At 39.3% G+C, this 23,758-nt stretch overlaps 1 protein-coding gene across 4 annotated transcripts in view; it reads left to right on the forward strand.

The window, feature by feature from the left end:
- Positions 1 to 916: 916 nt before the first annotated feature.
- The window catches only part of arhgef28a (Rho guanine nucleotide exchange factor (GEF) 28a), a 73,843-nt gene continuing 51,001 nt past the window's right edge, over positions 917 to 23,758 (forward strand). For all 4 annotated transcript variants that reach the window (XM_061263673.1, XM_061263675.1, XM_061263674.1 and 1 more), the window contains exons 1-7: positions 917 to 1,166; positions 9,019 to 9,062; positions 13,605 to 13,755; positions 14,850 to 15,146; positions 20,501 to 20,681; positions 22,913 to 23,096; positions 23,505 to 23,577. In XM_061263673.1, the coding sequence (XP_061119657.1) occupies positions 9,030 to 9,062; positions 13,605 to 13,755; positions 14,850 to 15,146; positions 20,501 to 20,681; positions 22,913 to 23,096; positions 23,505 to 23,577 (919 nt within the window). In that variant the 5' untranslated portion in view covers positions 917 to 1,166; positions 9,019 to 9,029. The remainder of the gene's footprint in view (positions 1,167 to 9,018; positions 9,063 to 13,604; positions 13,756 to 14,849; positions 15,147 to 20,500; positions 20,682 to 22,912; positions 23,097 to 23,504; positions 23,578 to 23,758) is intronic.

The raw sequence follows: 23,758 nt of genomic DNA on the forward strand, positions 1-23,758 counted from the left end.
TGTCAATGGCAAGCAACTGTGTATATATTATGCAGATATTTGCATATAGCATATATTTGTCCATATACAGTAAATACATAATATAAATTCATACAGAATATCTATTAGCATGTGTTTAATGGACAGTTTTCTTTATCAAATACCCAATGTTTCATAACAGGACCTTACCTCACATTCTACAAGTTAGCACCTAACAAGGTGGATAAGGCACACAGAGACTGTCCAAAACAAACACCAGATAACTTCATTAAGTGGTTGCTTTTATTTCTGAAATTCTGCCATCAACTTCCGTGTTGTTGGGTTCTCTCTTGTTCTGTGTTGTACCAACAGTGAGGACATTGCTAAAGAATGACACAGCTTGTGCTTAACTTGGAAACTCCACACCAAGTTGAACAGTTATTTTCTCCTCAAATGTAGGTTTGGAAATCTTAGCCAAGGCTTAACGTACCAAGATGACAAAGGGGTTAAGGGGAAGAACCTCTGGTTCCTGCAGAAATTATTGAGTTTGACTACCGTTGCTTTGCTACAGCTATAGCGTACAATGCGAGGTATCAGTCTGAACATAAATAAATAGTTACCTTCTCTACGGGACGCTTCTGTTTAGTTTTCGTCCTTTATGACCCGTGTTGTAGCTAGTCTACACATATGTCCCTACCTAAATAGTTTATGTAAAAAGGATCCAAATACGGTGTTATATAGGTGCTTTCATATGGCTGTGTCCGCTGTCAATGTGCTTCGTAATTTAATGAGCATTTTTTCTTTCTTTTTTGTGACATGCATGCACCTGTCGAAGTCAACGGGTTAAACACAGTCAGCCAGGTTGTGTATATGAACACGTGACGCTGTTATTGCCCGTCTTTCCGTGTGACCTGCCCGGAGCCTGAGGAGGGAGGCTGTCTACCACCGCACACACAAAATAAGTGAGAAAGCCGACGAGCTCTGCCACTCTGGAGTACCGGTGCTTTCTGGAGACCCTAGATCTGTGTGTTCGCACTGACTTTCCGGCTGTTCGTCCGTTCTTAAGTTGCGGAATAGGAGTAAATTCGCATTACATTTTTCTTGTTTTAGCTTAACGTGGACATTTCGTCATATGGAAAAGTTGCAAGGATGTGGGAATACTGATTGCTTATCTTGAGACCACAGGTTCTGCTGACGCGTGAATTGAGGTAACGTACAATTTTACTGTAAGCCAAAGCAACTGCAGCCAGCTGACATGTGTCCTTCTTCACGTTGGGTATTGTTACTTTGTAGGCTAACTGTTTTGTAATAGGAAGATCGAGGTGATTTAGCTTGCTGTTAACGTGCATGCTTTACAATAGGAGGCTTTATTGATGGCGGCTATCTCTGCGAGTTAAATTCCATATTAATGGGGGAAAACAAAAACAGCTTTTCTCACTGACAGCTCTACATACAGCATACAGTGTACTGCGAAACATTGTTCAACTTTAAGATAAATGGTAGCAGTGCTCATTTCTTTTCTAACATTGGGTTTAAAAAAATATCTGGGAAATGTTTAACTTTGTAACCTAGTTTATAATTGGAAAGTATTTCAAAGTCATTTCCCAGACAATTTAGCAAGTGACCATGTGGATCATAATAACATGAAACAGTTATGCCAACATGCACCACTTTCTAGCGCATTATATCCAACGTTCATTAGAGCAATTAAGTCTGTTATTATAGACTAGTCTGTTGTGTTGAAAGGGGGACTTTATAATTATTGGTAGTGTTTGTATTCTGTATAACTACTGAATGGTATTTGTACTTTCAATTTTGAATGATTTTGTTAATAATTGTCATGCTCTGATCAATACACCACATTCCTAATACATGTACATTTATATTTAATTTGATGCATATGTTTTTAGCCACTCTGTAAATTTAATTGAACTATGTGGCTGTGTTTGGCCAGTGCTATTTGAATCAGGACTTATAGGCCTAGTGCTATTTTAAGTTAACAAAAATCTGAATAACGGATTACAATTACAATTAAAGTAGTGAGACATTTATTCATCCGTGTTGTCAGGGACCTATGCCACAGAAAACTGCAGAGAGTGTAGTAGGCTGTAGTGGGGTGATGTGAGCAAGCTGGTTTACACAGTTAAGGGCATCGGAGAAGCAGTCTGACTGCCTGAGACCGCTCAGTTCAGCAGAGGGGTGACGGGAATGCACCATTTGTACGGATCATGGTACAGATTAATGTGTGTAGGGTACATTCCCTGCTGAAAATAACAGCTCAAGCTAGGTTTTGAAACAGCTGGTAACTGGATGACCAGTTCAGACCAGCTCCATACTCACCATGGTTTGGCCAGCTCAAGATATGTTTTGAAACAGCTGGTGGTTGGTAATTTCAAGATGGTCCTAGCTGGATTTTACACCCGGGTTGCGTGGGCCTACAATGTAATCGTATGAAACTGTTTGTTTTAGCAGGTTGCTTAAAATATTTCATCAGAACTTTTATTAGGAGAAATTGTTAATGTTAATACACACGTTCAAATGCAGTGACCTTTTCAGATAACCCTTGTGTTTGTATAAGTCCCAGTATTTTAATGTAATTAAGCAACAAGGCTACTTCGCTTTCAATTGCGCAACTATTAATTGTAGATGCATAGTTACTATGTTATGATTTAAAAGTACATTATAAAGTACATTAAAAACACTGAATAAGAGCTTTCATTCAGTTCTGATTGAGTGAGATTATTTCCCCAAATAAATTCAGGCTTCAAGGCAGAGGAGGGCATTATGGGTCACCATTCATTTGCATTGTTCCATGCAACATACAAAGCGCCTCTTTGTACAGGAATACAGGATTGTTTTTCAGATTGCAATAGTTTGCATGAACAAAGAAATATTGCATCACATTTGGAAGAACATTGTGAATATTTTGCTGCCTACTCTATCTTGTAGTGCTTTCTGCTTACTGAAAGAATGTAAAATAAACTGTGAGTGTGTTACCTGAACAGAGTAGCTGTAGAATGACCTTTACAATACAGCACAACATTGGGAGAATCTAAGCATTGTGTAGATGTTAGAAATACCACCAGTTTGTCTCCCCTAGACATGTCTCAATTATAAACTCAATTTTAAGACATTTGAAGGTACATTTAAAGGTACAATAGGTCATTTCAGACTTCTAACAGTGAAGAGAGGAATAGCAGCAACAAACACCTTCAAACCACAACACTGTTTATCCCTCCCCCTTCACTGTAAATGCGCTGACGTTGAAACGCTATTGGCTGTGGCAATTAGAACCAATTTTCAACCATTGAGCTTGAATTATTGTACAGTTGTACCATGCTTTGGTGCAGAGTGTCGGGCTGTCATCTGTATATTTTGAAACCCGAATTTAAGGACTATAAACACAGGCAGAGGATGGGTCAACATGTCAGTGAGCCTTTTTCAATGATAGGAAGGGATTTAGAATGGTCTTGTAACATTGTTTTAACACAAAAATCTTACCTATTGTACCTTTACCTGTGCTGTTGGAGTGTGTAAGAGGACCCTTGAGGATAATCATTGAAATACCAGTTTAGGTGGCGGGAAGGAAAAAAAATCAAAGTTGCCCAAGTTGTAAGCACAGCTTTTTGCAAATTAAACTGAAATGTTGTTCACGTTTATTTAAATAGACAGTTAAATGCAAAAATATTGGGACAGTGACACAATTCTTGTTGTTCTGGCTCAGCACTTCAGCAAATTTGAAATAAAATAATCAATATGATGTTAATATTCTGAATTTTTCATCAAAGGGCTGCAGACCTTTTCATCAATCTACAAATAATTGCTTTGGGAGCTACTGTGCTGCATATCCCAGCAGCATACATTGATGTTTCCTGCTTAACGAGACCATAGAAGTAAATGGTGAATAATGGTAATGGAATGTTATGAGTCCTGTTCTAAAATGTGAGAGAAGTTCCCTCTCACGATACGAGAATAGAATTTAAAAGATTGGATCAGCAATGGATGGACTATTGCCTGAAGCCTGTTCCCACTGATGAATTATCTCCAATTGTGTGATCGATCACGGTAAAAGCAGTGCAGTCATTGTTTTTTTATCAGTTCACAATGTTAGCACAAAGATAAATCTTTTACTGTGCATATTTGCAGCCTGGCGAACATATTGCTGTGACTAGAGATTGAGTTTAATGTCTATGGTAATAATTGTGGCTGACTATGAGGTACCCTGTGTGGCTGCTGGCAGTGGCACCCAATGGCAGTACTAGTACAGTCTGGGTGATTCTGCACACACTAATACTTTATCTAAATATGGTGTGCCACAGATACTTGCTCTGATCTGCCTGTCCTCATCTTAAGACAGAGTAATTGGTATGAAGTAATTCCAAATAATACTCATACACATATTCACTATACAGTAGATAATGTCATGTGCAAAATTAATGTATCTTTTTTTTCAGGGGCATGGAATATTGCTGACTTGGACATTAGTTTATGATGTGACATATTGACCCAGATTGTGGTGGGCTGAGAGAATGAATGGAATAGAAATTTCTAAAACCAACTCATGCATGCTTTATCAGTTCCAGCAGCAACCACAGCAAAGCAAAGCTTGAACCAGATCTATGATGTCGGGGAGAGACCAGGCCCCTTCTTAGGGTCACCTTGTGCCTGTGTGTGGTGAAGACTGCATTGTGATCTGCTCAGGAAGTGAGCACACTGGTGCTGGTGGTGGACAGGAAGGCGGTCTGTACTGATGGCCAGCGGTGGTGGCTATGTTTGCAGACAAACGCAAATTGTTTTCCTTGGTACATCCAGTTTTCTCCTTGTGACACACTACAAATGGTCTAGACCAAGGGATATGTCAGTGACTACTCTCTGCATGAGACTTCACAAACAGATCTACAGAGGCTATACTGCCAGATGTGGGTGGCCTGTAGCATAATGGTTAAGGTAAATAACTGGGACACGCAAGGTCGGTGGTTCTAATCCCGGTGTAGCTGCTATAAGATCCACACAGCCGTTGGGCCCTAGAGCAAGGCCCTTAACCCTGCATTGCTCCAGGGGAGGATTGTCTCCTGCTTAGTCTAATCAACTGTACGTCACTCTGGATAAGAGCGTCTGCCAAATACCAATAATGTAATGTAATGTAAGATGCAAATCAATAGTTAGCTGCAAAACAGGATGGCCACTAGGCCAGGTTACAGTTTGTTATGTAGTACCTAAAAGAGCCTGCATATTTCTGGAAAAAGGACTTGTGGACAAATGAGACCACAATTCACTTGTATCAGAGTTATGGCGAGAGCAAAGTACGGAGGCTAAAAAGAACTGCCCAAATTCCTCCAAAATCATTGGCCGGTGCTTCATCTGGCAATAACCTCAAGCATACACCGGTCCTGTCTTTCTTGTGATGTTCCAAACAAGCCTATATATCTGACTTATTTATATTTCTCAGCCTCACAATGGCTTCCTTGACTTTCATTGGCACAACTCTGGTCCTTATTTTAACAAATGCCAATAACAGACTATAGGTATATATAAAAAGGGATGCATTTCCTTTATGGATCTTCAGATATGGCTGTAGGAACCCTCAAATTGGTGGTAGTTTGCACCTTAACCTCATACTCATTATTTCATTTAAAATCCTATATGCTGGACTGCAGAGACAAAAGAACAGACATGTTCTTTTTATGTTCATTGTATGAATTTCTTATTCAAGTCGGTGTGAACAAATGGACAAAAGATAGAGGGCACATTAAACAGCCATTGATACAAAATAACAATTGAAATAGTTATATTGAAATTACTAAAATTGTATCCTGAATGAAATTATCATTATATAATGCTAAAGGAATAAAACCTTTATTTATAGGTATATACAGCTGCAAATACCAGTAAATATATGAATTACAAAGCTGACATTCAATTCAGTTTAACTTTGAGTTGTCATGGACACAAGCTATTAACAAGTGAGAGAGTTAAGTGCTAAACCGTGAAGTAATAAAACTACTGATAATGTACGCCATGTACAGCAGCCAATTTAATTGCAGAAACCCCTAGATGGAATAACCTCCTGGATTCCCTTGTGAGCAAGCCAGCAGTAACAGTTGCTATGGCACATGAACAGCCACAAAGCTCCAGGAGAACCAGACTCAAAGGGGGAACTGATGACTTATGGATATTTGCATGTAGATAACAGGGTGATTTCCCCATCTGCTGGTTCCGGGTACAATATGTTGTAAAATATAACCTGGACTGCGCATTCAATTTTTTATTGAACTCATGATAAATACAGTGCCCATTCCTAAGATACAGTGGTGTGAAAAAGTGTTTGCCCCCTTGATTTCTTATTTTTTTGCATGTTTGTCACGCTTAAATGTTTCAGATCAAACTAATTTAAATATTAGTCAAAGTTTTTAAATGAAGGTTTTTATTATTAAGTGAGAAAAAATCCAAACCTACATGGCCCGGTGTGAAAAAGTGATTGCCCCCTAAACCTAATAACTGGTTGGGCCACCCTTAGCAGCAACAACTGCAATCAAGCGTTTGCGATAACTTGCAATGAGTCTCTTACAGCGCTGTGGAGGAATTTTGGCCCATGGCCTTTTTAAGGTCATGCCACAGCATCTCAATAGGATTCAGGTCAGGACACTCCAAAGTCTTCATTTTGTTTTTCTTCAGCCATTCAGAGGTGGACTTGCTGGTGTGTTTTGGATCATTGTCCTGCTGCAGAACCCAAGTTAGTTTCAGCTTGAGGTCACGAACAGATGGCCGGACATTCTCCTTCAGGATTTTTTGGTAGACAGCAGAATTCATGGTTCCATTTATCACAGCAAGTCTTCCAGGTCCTGAAGCAGCAAAACAGCCCCAGACCATCACACTACCACCACCATATTTTACTGTTGGTATGATGTTCTTTTTCTGAAATGCGGTGTTACTTTTACGCCAGATGTAATGGGACACACACCTTCCAAAAAGTTCAACTTTTGTCTCGTCAGACCACAGAGTATTTTCCCAAAAGTCTTGAGGATCATCAAGATGTTTTCTGGCAATATTGAGATGAGCCTTAATGTTCTTTTTGCTCAGCAGTGGTTTTCATCTTGGAACTCTGCCATGCAGGCCATTTTTGCCCAGTCTCTTTCTTATGGTGGAGTCATGAACACTGACCTTAACTGCGAGGCCTGTAGTTCTTTGGATGTTGTTGTGGGGTCTTTTATGACCTCTTGGATGAGTCGTCCCTGCGCTCTTGGGGTAATTTTGGTCGGCCAGCCACTCCTGGGAAGGTTCACCACTGTTCCATGTTTTCGCCATTTGTGGATAATGGCTCTCACTGTGGTTCGCTGGAGTCCCAAAGCTTTAGAAATGGCTTTATAACCTTTTCCAGACTGATAGATCTCAATTACTTTCTTTCTCATTTGTTCCTGAATTTCTTTAGATCTCGGCATGATGTCTAGCTTTTGAGGATCATTTGGTCTACTTCACTTTGTCAGGCAGGTCCTATTTAAGTGATTTCTTGATTGAGAACAGGTGTGGCAGTAATCAGGCCTGGGTGTGGCTAGAGAAATTGAACTCAGGTTTGATAAACCACAGTTAAGTTATGTTTTAACAGGGGGGGTAATCACTTTTTCACACAGGGCCATGTAGGTTTGGATTTTTTTTTCTCCCATAATAATAAAAACTGCGTTTTGTGTTTACTTGTGTCTTTGTTGTCTTTGACTAATATTTAAATTTGTTTGATGATCTGAAACATTTAAGTGTGACAAACATGCAAAGAAATGAGAAATCAGGAAGGGGGCAAACACTTTTTCACACCACTGTAGGTAACATATAATGTTCACTGTTCATTTTTCATAAATGTTTGAATGTTTCAATTTGTTTCATGTTTCATATGTTTCAACCTTTATGCCCAGTATTACTGCTGGGTTTTGTGTTGGAAGCTTTTCTTTAGGCAAGCAGTGTGAGGACACTGGCATTGTTACTTTTGTTGTGCCATTGAACTCCCTAGCTGCTAGGTGTGGTTAATGTAGTTTTAATGAATCATTTTTGCTAGTATACGAGAAAAAAGACAAATGGCAGGCCAGTTTAATGACAATGAAAGAAATATGAATCTTGCTGGTTATACACTTTTCCTAAGTTTCCCAGTGTTCAGAGAGTAGGCGTTTCACATAAAAATTATTGGAAAAGGATGAGTCAGACTCATTATACTTTGTTCTACATTTTTGAGAAGATTAAGTTTCTTTCATAGCAAAGGCTGTGGGATATTTTGCCCAATTATGGGAAGGTTTTGTTCACCATTTACAAAAGTTGGAGACAAAGGAACACTACAGATATTATCAGAATGGAGTGACCATATGCTTTCTTTCTATACTAAGGCAGGCGCACTGTGATTGTGGTTCTCTGCCTCAGACTGCAACAGGCTGCGGAGAACTAAAATGGCTCATGACAGACTGGGTGTTATCTCTTGATTGTCTTGTCATTATCAAGCCCAAATTCGCAGAAAAAGAACATTGAGATAGGCACAGATCTCATCTATGTCTGAGAGCTGACAGGTGCCATCCATTGTAATCAGTAGTCTTCCTTATAAAACTGATATTACATAAGAATTACATGTAGTTGGTAGCCTTGTGGATATCTGCTGTAGACAGCTACAGTATTAAAAGATGCACATCATTTGTGCTTGCTTGGAAGATAGGACAGACACTAGGAAAGAGTAGGAAAGATATACAGCCTAAGAAAATCATTATTCTACACAATAAGGACCAGCTTGAGCGGCTTGTATTTTTTTCATATGATGTGCTATTGCCTAATCTGATACTGTTTAGAAAGGAGACTGGTCTGTTTCGCTAGATGTGAAAAGGCCTGTGAGTCATTGATAAAATATGTACAACTGCTTATGGTTTATTCCAACTCAATTTTATTATTTTGTTTTATTATTTGTCTTTTTCTGAGCCTAAGCCTGGCTACTCTGAAAAAAACTTGAAGTGTTTCCATTACCTGTAATGGGTTTCTGTCCACTCCTGCTGTGTAGACAGAGTTAAACTCAGTCTGATTGTGTTGTGTCTGCAGATGCTGACGGAATGGAGCTGAGCAGACACCAAGTGCCTTTATATGTAAGTAGCCCCTCCACTGTCATCCTTGTGACTCGTGTGATCATTGAGTAGCAGGTGAAACCAGAATCAGCGTCAGTCTGTATTCACCCAAGAACATTAGTTCTATGCTCCATTAAAGTGTAAACAATTATCATGTGAATGAAAATAAAACGCCTTCAGTATCCATATAAGTTCACCATTAACTTGTTATTTTTTATTTGTCTGCCTTGGATGAATGTCTGACATTAAAAGTGTTCACAGAGGTTTATTCAGACATGATGCATGATGTTGGATGAAGTCTTCTAAGCACAGCAAGATGTTTGTGTAGCTATTTCTATTGTATTTTTATCACTTTCTTACATTTCTGCGCGTACTGAAAAGTGAATGTAGGGGAAAAGTATGGACACTTTGCACAAATCCAACATCTGTTGTGTGGAGAGCATTGGCTTCGATACCATGCCGCAATGTCCATTATGAATGATCATTTCTGAATAATAGGAGGCGCATCCTGTGTAGTGCGGCTTACTGTTCTGGCTCGGGTTCAGGTCCTGAGCGTGTGATGTCTGGACTTTCCACATGTGTCTGTGAAGTGAGTGTGTTTGGCCCTGAGAACAGTCTGATCTCCCTGCCTGTCAGTGTAGTGTTCAGCGGGAATGTTTGGGTAACGTGCTACTGTTGGCCAGCAGTAAGTCATCACCTGGTTACAGACTGCATGCCAGTTAGGAGATAAAATGAGAAGAATGCTGAAGCCTAAGGCCTTATTCTGAGGGAACCGAGGAAGTCAAAGCCAGGCCAAGTCTGAGCACTTTGAGCAATGTTTGGTTGAACACTGTCTAAACGGTCACATAACAGTCACAGCCCAATTACCACTCTTCATTGTATTCATCGACAGCATTTGCAAAGAAATATTTTTTTGTATTTTTTAGAGCAGATTAACTAGGTACATTACGTTATTGCTTTCTCCTTCATTATTTTAATTTAATGGGAATATTCTAATGAATATTAATTTTTCTATTCACAATTCAGGCCTTTTGTTATAAAACAGTGAGTACCCTTTTGAAAGCTGCATAATACTGCTTGCATAGTGCTGTCTTTTAGAAAATGGTTTCTCAGTTGAGAGGGAAAACAGGAGTTGCTTGGAATGGGTGGGGGCGGGGTGGGGGGGGGGGTGGGTGTGGAACAACAATCTGTAAGCATGCACAAAATCAGAAGGGAGAATGCATCATTTAGCTTGCATTCAAGTAAAACAGTAAGCAGCCATATCTTACTTGGACATTGGTCAGTAGTTCCATTTCCATTCTTCATATCATTAAGTGTTTGATATATTTAATGAAGCCCCAATGAACTGTTACAAGCCAATTCACAGTGCACTCTGAAGAGATTAATTACAATAATATGGAAATATATTTCGGTAAAATGAAGCAATTCCTTTTTTTGTTGGTTTGCCGCAACCTATAAGCAAATGTTCATAAGATCTAAAAATGTAACAGAATTTGCTTTAATAAGAGCAATTATTAGCATTAGTGTTATTAGTCCTGTTTTTAAGAAGATTACGTAGTATTTTTAAAATACATTTTGGACCAGTAAGTTTATGTTTATTTGACATCTGAAATGACCTATGCTTACATTAGTTTGATAGAAAATATTTAGGTTTGTTGGAATTAAATTGGATTTGGGCTGACTGCATTGCTATTACAGTACATGCCAGTTTGCTGTACTGAGCAATTATTCTCTGGACCACACCTTAGCAAGGAAACCCCAGAGTATGCACAATGCAGGAAATGACATGGGTGTGCAGTCTACACAAGGCATGCCCTGTTGAACCAATGTACATTACCTCAGTTCTGTCCTCAACAAAACCCACTCCTGTGCATTGCAAGATTTGCACAATTGATTATTTGGAGTTTGTGTAGTTAGAAGAACTGTTGTGCAAGGGAGACACATCAGTAAATATAAAAGAACACTTTAATGGGAACACCGACATGAGATTCGTTTTCTTTAAATTGATTTGATTAATATGGTCCTAAGTTCATCACCTTTGTTCGATTTTTACTAACCACCACTATTCACATCTGCAGTCACACTTTGCCAACTTCTAAATCACATCCTTCGTCAGCGTCAGAGCCAGATAAATACTTTTAAAAATCGGCCTGTTTTCCATTTTGTTGAATGGCCATAAGTACTTTCCTCTCTCATCAACTAGTACTACACAGTACTGAACTCTTGCTACCAGTTGTAGTAGATGTCCTTCTGAACAGCTTTTTTACTTAAATATTATTACCACCCATGTTCCAGCATTCTGTTGGCTGTCTGGGGTTGTTCAGAGGTCACAGCCAAGATAAACTAAGACTGAATAACAAGCACACATCAACTGTCTCCCCACTGGCTGTGACATAATGCAAGGCCAATTACATGTCTTTCCACTGGCTTCAGCCACTCTGGGACAGTGCGAGTGATTTGCTTTCATGTTGGGGCTAGAATTGCGGCTGCAGTTTAAACCCACCGTTCTTGGTTTTTAGCAGTCTCTGCAGACTAATTATGGCAGGAAACTAAACACCCATTGTCGGGGCCCCTTACAGATGGGAGAGAATCACAGCCTCTCATTCACAATCCTGAGAAATGACTGAAGGGGCAGATGGGAGAGTGACATGTTGATCTCACATGAAAGGTGTTCCTGGAGGATTTTTCCATCATAGATTCTCCAGAGTTTGGAAGTACCAGATGTGCAGGAAACTTTTTTTTAAATGTCAAAAAAAATGAATAAATGTGATGATAAACTTATTTTTCTGATGTTCTTTTAGAAATCATTGCTTTCAATTAACTCATTGCTTTCAATATTTTGCCATTGCTCCCATTGATGGGGTAAGGATTCAAGGTTGTAATGATGTAGGTTTTATGCCCGAAAGAATGATAGGCATTTTCTATTTTTCCAGTCCTTGACAAGTTTTCCATTGGTTTTATTCCCTGACAAGTGATGTCTTTATGCAGAGTGTACCCATGAACATTTTTGTAAACCTTTTCAGTTAATTGTTTGTGTAATGTCAAGAAAGAAGGAAATGCTTTTGTGGTTTTGGGTTCCCAAAAAAGTGCTTTGTTTTGTCTGATGATGAATTTTGCCAACACATCTGCTGTATCATTGTACCTCTTTCCTGATTACCAAAGCTACTACTTCTACAATCTCTTCGATTGCATTGACTACTATGACTATAACTACCTTAACTACAACTGCAGCGCTGCTATTACTAATATTATGATGACTACTATAATTATTTATTATTTAATTTATACTACCAAACTGCATGTCTGTATTCAAGCAAATCTAGCTGTTCCTACCTAGCTATTTTCTTCATAAATTGCTCTTCTGAACTGAATACATATTCTTTAGACTATGCTCCTCGGTAGTACTTAGGTCATTATCTGTCACAAATCTAGCTACAGGCCTGTTTTTACAAGCATATCGCTATCCTTAAAACCTCAGGGAGAAACTTGCCAAGAATAATCAGTGTTACAAGGTCATCCAAGAGGAACAGAAGTGCATGCTGACTGGTGTTAGGTAGGGCTATGTTTATTGCCTAACAGAACAGACCCCCTGTTCCTCTGCATGAGCCACACCTTTCCTGGTCTTGTCCAGTTGCCACAGTAACCGGCAGTTAACCCTTTTAATGCAGGTCCCTTACCTTCACTGTTGTATGTGCTCATGCAAAATCCTGTCCCTATTGCCTAATATTGCAGTGTGAATCCAGCAGCCATTTTAGAACTAACAAATGCAGTCCTCATTCAGGCCTCTTTAACCACAAATATAATTTAATCACTGTCACATAGAGCAACATCATATCTAGCCAGATGAATATGCCCATTTGTGCCCAAGTGTCTTTGTGATATTGGGACAAAATCCCTGGCACACACTGTGCAAGACAATATCTACTGTATATACACTCAGTGAGCACTTTATTAGGTATGTTTAGACATTACATTAATGGCATGTGGCCGATGTACAGTTAATTAGACTCCAATGGCTGTACGGATCTTATTGTGGCTACATTAGGATTAGAACCACCGACCTTGCGGGTCCCAGTCATGTACCTTAACCACTACGCTACAGGCCGCCCGCCTAATTTTTTATTAGGTTGATGCATTGCCACTGTTGTAATGTGTGGTTATTTGCGTCACTGTCACCTTCCTGTCAGCTTCGACCAGTCTGGCAAAACTGCTACTCACTCAACGTTTTTTGTTATTCGCACCATTCTCTGCAAGCTGTAGAGACTGGTTTGCATGAAAATCACAGGAGATCAGCAGTGTCTGAGATACTCAAATCACCCTGCCTGGCATGAACAATCATTCCACGGTCAAAGTCACATAGATCACATTTCTTCCCAATTCTAACATTTGGTCTGAACAACAGCTGAACCTCTTGACCACGTCAATGCATGCTTTTATGCATTTAGTTGCTGTCACATGATTGGCTGATTAAATATTTGCCTTAACAAGCTGGTGAACAGGTCTACCTATTAAAGTGCTGACTGGGTGTATATTTATGTGCATACTTGTGTGTCCTTCTCCCAGGGGCAGCAGAAGGCCAGTGCGGTACTGCAGAACCCAGAGCCTGCTCCTGAGGAGGCCAGATTCTACATGCTTCTGGAAGGGTCCACACTGGAGCACATCTCTGTGGCTGAGAGTGATGATGATGCTCGTACCCTGCGCTTCACTGTGCCCAGTGAGTCTAACACAGAATTGCACACTGCCAAAGATCTACCACTGCTTGGCATGGCCTCAGAATCCATTCTAGTTTACATTTTTCTTTGATGTATGCTAAATTGCATTTTCTTGCGCATATTTATTACAATTATACCACGGCACTGAAGAATAACCAACCACCTAGTTATTCACCATAACTATGTTACTTTGGCAAGTATATACCCTATGAACGGGTCAGTTATGAGGAAATATTTGCCATTCAGGGTGGTAGCACCGTAGAGTATTATCCCTTACATATTATTTAATTGTTAATTAATTAAGCATTAATCTGTTTTGAAATGATCCTGTGTTCTAGCTTTTCTCCCCATTCCAAACTCTGATCTCAAATAAAAACAGGTCCATTGGCCCACCATCTTACAGAGACATGCCTCAGGATCCAGGATCTGAAATCTAACGGGTGTGGTCCCACCGTTTCTCCTGGTGTCATAGTGCCATCTGATATGAGAAATGGAGAAAGGCTTTGAGACGCATACAGAGGCGTGTAGAGTTGCTGAGGGTAACACAACTCCGAGGCAGCTAATTGGATACTTTGAACAGATGCTTCTGGTGTTACGGTTTGGGAGATAAATAATTTCAATAATAAAAGGGAGAATTGCGACAGGCCAGGGCTTTGAAAGAAGTGGTGCCTTTCTCATCTGTGTGGGAGAAAAAGCAGAATGCCCTTTCACGTCTGTGGAGATAAATGAGCCACTTCCTGAGAAGCTAGGTCAAAACAAACAGACTTTGTGCAATTGTTGCGTGAGGCTTTTGCTGTTAATTTTTAATCAGTAACCAGCCTGTATTTGTAACTCTTAGCAGTCAACTTGACTTCCTGGTGTTCTGCATCATAACTGGATCTGTTGAATTCAAAGTACTGTAAGCAGGTGTTCTGAGCAATATTTTATAATCACTAAAATATTGTGTTGCCTAATTCCATAGTGCTTATTTATTAAAATTATTGTGTAAATTTGTGTACTTCCATAATTAGTATACAAAACATACCTGAAGTATGAGTGGTGCTATTTAATAACAAGCTGATGTGTCCGACCATTGTTGTTGTCTTTTCACTTCCAGGCCATAACCTCGCGGAGGTGGTCTCTGTCACAGCTTACCTCTATGTTGCGGGAAGGCCCATCTCCTGTCTGGAGAGATCCTCTCTTGAGTATGTCCTGGACGATGCTCAAGAGCTGGCCCAGCACTTCATCTCCCATGCTCAGTGCCTGACAGCCAGCAGCTATGAGGACCTCTTCCGCAGGTTTGGATTGGAGGACGAAGCCACCTGCAGGAGGCTGGATGAAAATGTCACAAAGGCCATGGTGAACCTGGGCTATCCGACTGCATGGGATGTCCTTGGAAGCCAATCTGGAGAAGGTATTTTTAAATATTTTTTAAAGATTTTATTACTGATACTCTAGTTTATAGACATTTGGTGAGTCTATGGCCTGAATTGCCTGTTCTCACCAATATGCATTCTTATGTTCTTTTTTCTTAAGGTTGAAGGTTCAATGTCAACCTATGCCCAACAAGAGACTATTTAAATTGTGTCTAGACTGTAGATCTGTTCATGCTATGTACCATCAGGTTTCCCCATATCACAGCAATCACAGTATTCTCATGATCAATGCAGACATTGCTTCGATATAAGGAATGTCCTAATTAGCAAACCATTTTCATAGTTAAGCTTTTTGTTTCCCAACATTTCGACTGTGTTTCAAGGTTCAAACTTTAAAGATCTTTGCCTTGATGTCAATGTTATTGTCTTGACTCTTTTTATTAGTCTACATTGTTCTAACTTGAATTAAATGGGCTGCTTACATGATATTCCCTATGCTCTGTTTTGAAGCTATGCCAAGTCATGTTAAGTTTCCCGTGATTGTTTCTGACATCAAAATGTTTTCTGAATGTATTTTCCTAGTCTTATAGATTACAGTTAACAATTGCCTTGTGCCTTATGCATATTTCTTGGAGCAACTGTCTCTACTAATTCCTCATAACATCTCATTTAACAATTGTATATTTTCAGAAGAAAATAATTAAAGCCAATTATCACCACACAAAGCTAACAAACAAAACGAAAATTGTATGCCACATTGTAGATTGACATTGTTATAATATGAAAAAATCTTTATCTAAATATTTTTACATGAGTAATTAACAACTCCCATGTGATGAATTTCTTCTTTTCTTGTGAGGACATAAGATAATCCAAAAAAATATTGGGCAGCTATTCAGCATTTCTGTCTCAAAAACATTGGTACTGGGACAGTTGGGCAGTTCCATCAGCACTGATGACAGGAATGCCATGCGTATCATCTCTGTTGCATTGGCATTCGTACATGTATGTCTGTCTGCATGTTCTGCAGACTGACTGTTCTGTACTCCCAGTGTGGGGACATGCTAGGTCTTGGGTCTTTGCCAATAGGACGGCAAAACAGAACATTGCACTGTAAAAAAAATAAAGAAGACAAGCCCCAAGAGAGCAAAGAAAATGTGTTCTCAAAGATGGGACAATTACAGCCATTAGTGCAAGGAAGATTAGTACAGAAGAGGTTTGCTGAAGGCTCCAGTGTCTGATCCCATGTGTTGAACTCTGCAATAACAGTAATCAGAGAGCTCAGATCTGACTGCCTAATCTTCATAACCAGGGTAAAAGGCCTTGGCTAATACCATGTACATTTTTCAAAGGAGAGATTATGAATTATTTTGGAAACTATCCTCCATTTAAAGAAAGTGCCAATTCACTCTCATTTTGTTTGTCGTTCGATTCGTTGATTGCCATAAAGACCCAGATAGTCAGTGAGAAAGAAGGGAAGGGCTGTAACAGGATAAAATCTGAACAGGATATGATTACTAAAGGCCAGACGTGCTGTATCCCAAGGGTGTTTCCTGGACTGAATAAGTGAGTGTGTGTTTGCTTTTTTAATGCATAGTGCAAATCTGATTCACCTTCTAATGCAATTATGGTAGCTTCTTTTCTGGCATGACAAATGAAATGCCTTTTTTGAGCTGTCCGAGTAAATTCTACAAAACATGTTGAGAAATTCATTTTAAGGAATAATTACTGCATAGCTTCTCAATAATGGTATCATAAAGCATAATTACTAGTCCAGGTATTGATTGGAAGATATTTGAATAAATAATCTACGCAATACGTATAATACCACATGTTCACATCCTGATCACCAGCTGCTATTTGTGAATTTTGGAAAGAAAAATGAGCAATAAATAACATGGTGAAAGATTCCTGGAGCACGATCTTAACTGCTTTGATGTAGTCTCAAAGTGTCTTAGTTACTGGCTGTTCCAGCCTTCCTTTGCAGGAGGAGCGAAAATCCCAGAAGCAATGAGGTGATAATCATATGAAGCTGTTGTTATGAAGAAGAGAAATCACATTATATTGCAATAATTTTCAAGTTTGGTCTGTTTTATTTTATTGTACTATTAGTAACTATTTGAATTGATCACATTGTAAAGCCAGCTCATCTTAATTTATTTTTGTCTTAATGAATTATACGATTAATAATTACCATAATTCATAATTACCATCACTCTTGCCTATGTGTGCTGAAGGGTTCGATTTGGTTTTAACAACATTTGCAAGGGTCATCACATTTACTTATGCAGACAGTTATGGGGAAATGAGTTAATTTAGATGTATTTCTAGTGCAGCAGGAATCATCAGTCTTCACTATACTTACCAGATCTACCCTAACTTGAAAGTATGAACGTCCCAATGCTGTCTTTTGATGATTTATTCTTTCGTGGAAATAGCAAGCTTTTCTCAGACAGCTCGGTAAGACTCTGACAATGCTCATGTGTCTGTGCTGGCAGCCCATGCACTGGGATTACTGCTCGCTTTCAGTTCTAACCTCTGCTCACCCTCAATAGTATATTACTTAAGAGGAGATGGTAGACTGGCACAATAATCCCTATATAGGATGGCCAATGCTGGGGACAGAATGGCTTGAAAAATAACTGTTGAATTAGCACCATAAGATTTCAAATGTATTTAAATGTCTAGCCTGTGGTCATGAGGCTACAGTAGTTTGTTCTCATATGTATGGACCAGGCTTCTTTTCATTATGTTTCATTCTCTTCATATTCTTCTGTTAACCTAACCCAGACATTATTTGAAATGGGAAATGTTGTTTACTATTCTTTTTCGAAAGCGCCCACCTCTATAGTGCAGCACAGTGCTCTGTGGTGTCGCAGTGTGAATAGCTGCGTTGTGTCACTTTGTCCTCTTCACCTTTTGTGTGGGATAAAACGTTTCATGTGCAAAGCTGTTCCCCTCGGTTGAAGCAGGCAGGCATACAGTGTGAATGAGCGGCAGTGTGAGCTGGCCTCCCTGGGGGAAAGACAATGCTGCCAATAGTTGACATTTTTCCAGAGGTTCTTACATAATAGAGTGTGTGTGTGGCAGATTGTGCTGCTGGATTTGTGCTAGGCATTGAGAATTGATTCAAAATTGGTGTAACTGCGAGACAGTTTGATTTAGCAGAGGGATGCCCATTTGATGTTTTCAAAGAGAAACATTTTACACTATTTATTTATTTATTTCATTTTATTTTTTCAAAACGTGTGGTAATTTCAGGAGGCCCTGCAAGGAGTGCTGCTTGTGTCTGAAGGATCTAAAGGCACAGGTTCATATTTAATGAATTTACACAATGCATTGATCATGTTAAATAATATTGTGTGAATCATTGTATCCAGTGAATGTGAATTCAATGAAAAAGAGAAATGGATGCAGTCACACAAGCTGCTGCTGTGCTGTTAGCCTGTAGCTCAGAATATCAGAAGAACTTATTTAGACACGATTACACCTATTTTCTTTTGTCCAAGAAAAAGAAAAAGAAAAAAGAAAAATAGATGCAATCAGAGAAACCTTGATCTGGAGTGGTACAGCAATTGTCAATAATGAAAAAAAAAGAAAACATAAGTACATTGTGTATCTAAAACCTGTAAAAACACGACCTTCAGTACACCCTTGTTTGAAACACTGGACAAACTGGTTTTCTGAAGTTTACTCTGTGATACTTGTCTCCAGGGTCTAGCACGCCTAGCACAGCACTCAAGGAATTGTGCCTGCAGAGTCACATTCTATAAAACCAATCATAATTAAAGTCTTCACAAAGCCAAGAGGAAATGAACAAAGGAAGACGATAAACTGATGACATTTATTTCCTGTTTCCCTTTATTTATTGTCTTGTCTTTAATATGCTATTATCTTTCTTTTAATATAGTATACTTTCATGTTTTGTTTTTTAACATTGCCTTTTATGTTCTTTTAAATTCTAAATAATTAATTAAGGCATTCAGATTACAACATGCCCACAAATTCTATGCCACTTTAACCATTTTATTTTGGGTATGTCATTTTCAAGCTTGTGTTAAGAAAAGGGGGTGATACTTAAGGGGTTAAGTAACTTCAAACAGCTTGTACAGCAATGCTATGCCTCCAGAGGCTGTGTGAGTATATCATGTATACTGCATGATTACTCTTCAAAGAAAAGCTTAAACTTATTTTCTATTGGAATTATTTTTGATGGTACATGCAACATGAGACCACTGCTAAGAAAGAAGTTTGCACAATATAAAATCTTACATTGTCTATGAATGTCAATAAACACTATAAAATTAATGTTCATATAAACAGCCTCTGGAAATATAACATTTGTACATGTTGCTTTGGAGTTAAAAGAAAAGGTTCCAAGGCTCTCACGTGGATATTAAAAAACACTGGCAACCCTGATGAAATATGTTGAGCTGCTATGAATTGGTTGTGAGTATTTTATTTTGTTCTAGCCCATGGAATAAAGGCTTTTAACATGCATGTGAGTGCCTTGGAACTTGTTTCTTTTTATTCATTTTCAGTACCTCTGCCTCCAATGAACACCTGTAGCTATATGCTTTGATACCCTTGAAGTACACAGAGTACTCTTCCTTTTCTAGATTTTGCTTTCTAGTCACTTGAAGTCTATTTTCATTACAAAAAACCCCCCAACGGTCCCTAAACCATCCATTATAAATCCAGCTTATCATCATAAACTTCTGTAAGCATCTAAAATATAATTTATTGCACATGCATGGTGTCTGGGCTAATTTAAAACATACACTCAAACTGAAGTAATATCAAAACCACAGAAGATTAACTATTCTTTCAAGAACAAAATGAGTGTCCCAAAAATAGTATCAATTAAAAATATTATAATGCTGAAATGATTTACTGGGCAAAGTGCCCTTCTTTGAGCTGTGACAAATGCGTTATGGCAAGTTTGTCACAATAAGACAGACAGGAGCAGAATGAGGCCTACAACCACAAAATAAATGTGTCATGTTCATGTTCTGTGATACAGGACAATGTCAACTCATTCAGCTATTATAGATGTTGTTTTTAACATCTCTTCTCCATCCCATCAGCATACATTACCAGTGTAGTCTATCAGTGTATATTTAGCAGGCAGTTGCTCATATGAATCAAACATTGATCTGTTTTGCACCAGAGCAATTTCATGAAATTGCTAGCAGCGCTGATAATGCTGGCTGATTCCCTAAAAAACAGTATGCCATGTATAATCCCTTGACCTTTTCACAGACTAGAGAAGAATAATCTCTCTCTCTCTCTCTCTCTCTCTCTCTCTCTCTCTCTCTCTCTCTCTCTCTCTCTCTCTCTCTCCTGTCTCTCCCTCCCTCACTCCCTTCATGTTTGTCCTTATTGTCCCCAGCCCAGCCCAGAGAGACTCTTCTCCACCTGGCTGTGCGTCTGGGCCTGTTGAGCCTCACACAGCTCCTGCTGCGTCACCCCGAGGCTGTGCTGGCCCTGACCCTGCCCAATGAGGAGGGGAAGACGCCCCTGCAGCTGGCCAGAGAGGCCAGCTCTCAGGCCCTGCTGGAGCTACTGACACAGTGAGTCCACAGACTGCCCAAATCCAATATTTACACACCCTGTCGGGCTCTGCTGGAGCTACTGACACAGTGAGTCCACAGACTGCCCAAATCCAATATTTACACACCCTCTCAGGCCCTGCTGGAGCTACTGACACAGTGAGTCTACAGACTGCCCAAATCCAATATTTACACACCCTCTCAGGCTCTGCTGGAGCTACTGACACAGTGAGTCCACAGACTGCCCAAATCCAATATTTACATACCTTCGCAGGGTCTGCTGGAGCTACTGACACAGTGAGTCTACAGACTGCCCAAATCCAATATTTACACACCCTCTGCCATGACCTGTCTACAAGTGGATAGACAATACACACCATATTTCCATTCTCAATGTCTAGGAAATAGCCGTCTGACCATTGTCCAACTATAACAGTTTGACAGAGACAAATAAGTGCATTATGTCACTGACAGTTTTGTTTGGTGTGCTATGACATTTTGTCCCCACAAACCAAAGACCTTTAAAAATATTGTTTTATGTGCTTTTAAAAATAATAAATGCTCATAAAAATTTAATTTCAGTCCACTATGCACACTATGCAGTGCTCTCTCCGGTGGCATAGTTTCATAGTCCATTATTTAATCATAAAATAGCACAACCTTCAATGCAGCATGTATTTTCACTTTTGTTTGACCTCTAGAAGAAATCATTTTGAATGAAATTAAAGCTGAATAAAGCTAAGGTAAAGTGATATGGATGGACATCTCTACCTCATATCAGGATAGATTTTCAATAATTACCCCAGAGAAATCTAAGAAACAAAAGTTCAGAGGAACAGAAGGTGAGTCATGGCAGCATGACAATCTGTAACAGAATTATTTTAAAATAAAAATCTATATTTCCTGGCTGGACCAAGCACTGCAGCCTAGAGATAGTCTGTTTCACACATCACAGCTTTCCCTTCTCTTTTTTTAATCATGAACCTGAAGTAGCAGACCACCAACACATCTGTTATGTTCGGTTAAGTAGTATAATCTGTTTGTTATTTTTAATGGTCTAAATGTGTCCCTTAATGCTGAATTATGCTGACAGATGGCAGTGTCTTTGTTGGAGACGGACTGGTTTCCCTGAGTCTGATCCAGTGCCCCTTGCTGCACTGCTTGTCAGAGGCTCTGATCCCTTAACTGTTCAGAACTGCCTGCTCTGCGAAGCATCAGTTTCTGATACTCCATGCATTATGCTTACTCTGACATTTATGCTGGTTTCAAGTCTCCATCGGAACCATATTATATTCAACCAGAACAAAAACACAACCCCCACATGTTTATGTAGCGCTAGGCAGCCCACCTCCTGGACTTCACTCAATATTTCACCAATGGCCACATGTCCATTGCATAGATTCAGTGTGAAAACCGATCAGACTGTGTAATTAAGCCTGTGTGCTGGACTTCTCCACCGGTGCGCCTGAACACAGGCACAGGTGTCTTTTTAGATCTTTTTATACATTAAAAATAGTGTGTACTCATTGGTTAAAGTTCAAGCACTCCAGGTGTGTGGTGAGGGCAAGGAGTTAGTACACATATGGAATATTTCAGCAGGTCTTTGGCTATGATAAACAAAATAGTCTACAGCTATTAAACACAGCTAAAATTGAGTAAATGGTTTTGACCTGAGCAAGTTGTGGTGAAATCTGCAGTAACAGAGCAAATATGATTTTGTCCATTTGGTCAACTGCATGTGTTTTGACAAGGCAATGCAAACCTTTTTTATGATTTGGGATTTCCAAGGCAACAGTATGACATCATTGAGCAACCATGGTGACCGAGGTCACAGAGAGCGCACAATATCTAAGTATGGTTTACAGTTATAAATAGATTGAACCACACTACCGTACCTGCACAATATTGGCCATTCTGTGTGGTTTATGTCCCCTAAAAAAATCTCATTTTCAGCAAAGGAGGAAGGTGGTTATTTAATTTATTTGGAGATGACACAATAGATCATGAGACTTAAAGGTTGAACAGGGGTCTTAGCAGTTACAGCTCCTTGAAAGGAAAGCATGAAGGGCAGTCACCCTGAGGCCCTGAAAAATCAGTTTTAAATATAATAAATAAATGGCAAAAAACAATTTGTGCTTGTTGTCTCAGTGATATGTCTGTGTTTAAATGTATTCATGAAATCGCTTGTTAAAGGAGCAGACCCACAGAAGGAGCACTCGTTCGGTGTTTAATGGAAGTGTTTCACTCTGCAGCCCCCCTGCCCCGCTGGCCGTCCCTCAGGCCAGCCTGGCCCCGGTTTGGGCCGACAGCTCCCACACGTCATGGTTCTGCCAGGACTCAGAGACCCTTACAGTCCAGCGGGGCTCTGACCAGAACCTGGAGGCCAAAATTCTGCACTTAAGGAAGCACTTAAGGGATGATAACCTACTGAGGAAAGTGAGTAAAATTCCTGGCCTCACGAAAGCCTTCATATTACCTTCTAAAGCATGGATTATTAATAATTAATCACAGTTTTTTAAGTTAAGTAGCTTCGGCTTGTGTTGTGGTTTTATAGCAATGCAATGCACAAAAATTCTATCCGCTCATTGTCATAGAAAAACACAGTTGTGCTTGCTTGTATCCCTAATGTTGTTCAATTGAAACACATGTTGTTAGACAATTAAACATATGTATAGTTATTTTGCCCTCAGCTACATTCAAGGCATATTAGCAAAGATTTTTACTGGAATTCCTTTCCAAGACTTTAGGCTCTCATTCAATAGACCAATTCAATAGACCATGCAGATCCAGCACATTGCATTCTAATTTTTGCTGGAATACATTCTTTCTGTGACTTTCTTGTAGAAGAAATCAGATGAAATAAGTGGATTGCATGATGAACAGGAAAAGGAAGTATCTGGAGAAGAAACAAACAAAGGTTTGACGTTTTCTGTTTATTGTGGAATGTTTTTATGCAGAGATTAGTGTTTTATGTTGCTGTCATCTTTTCCTTTACATTTTAAGAGGCAAAAATCTTGAGCTAGAAATGTGGAGCTAGAAAGACGTCATGTATACATTAAAACAGAATGTTATATCATGCTCTTTTACGTTACATTACA

This window comes from Conger conger, chromosome 12 (genome assembly GCF_963514075.1).
Source record: "Conger conger chromosome 12, fConCon1.1, whole genome shotgun sequence".
NCBI lineage: Eukaryota > Metazoa > Chordata > Actinopteri > Anguilliformes > Congridae > Conger > Conger conger.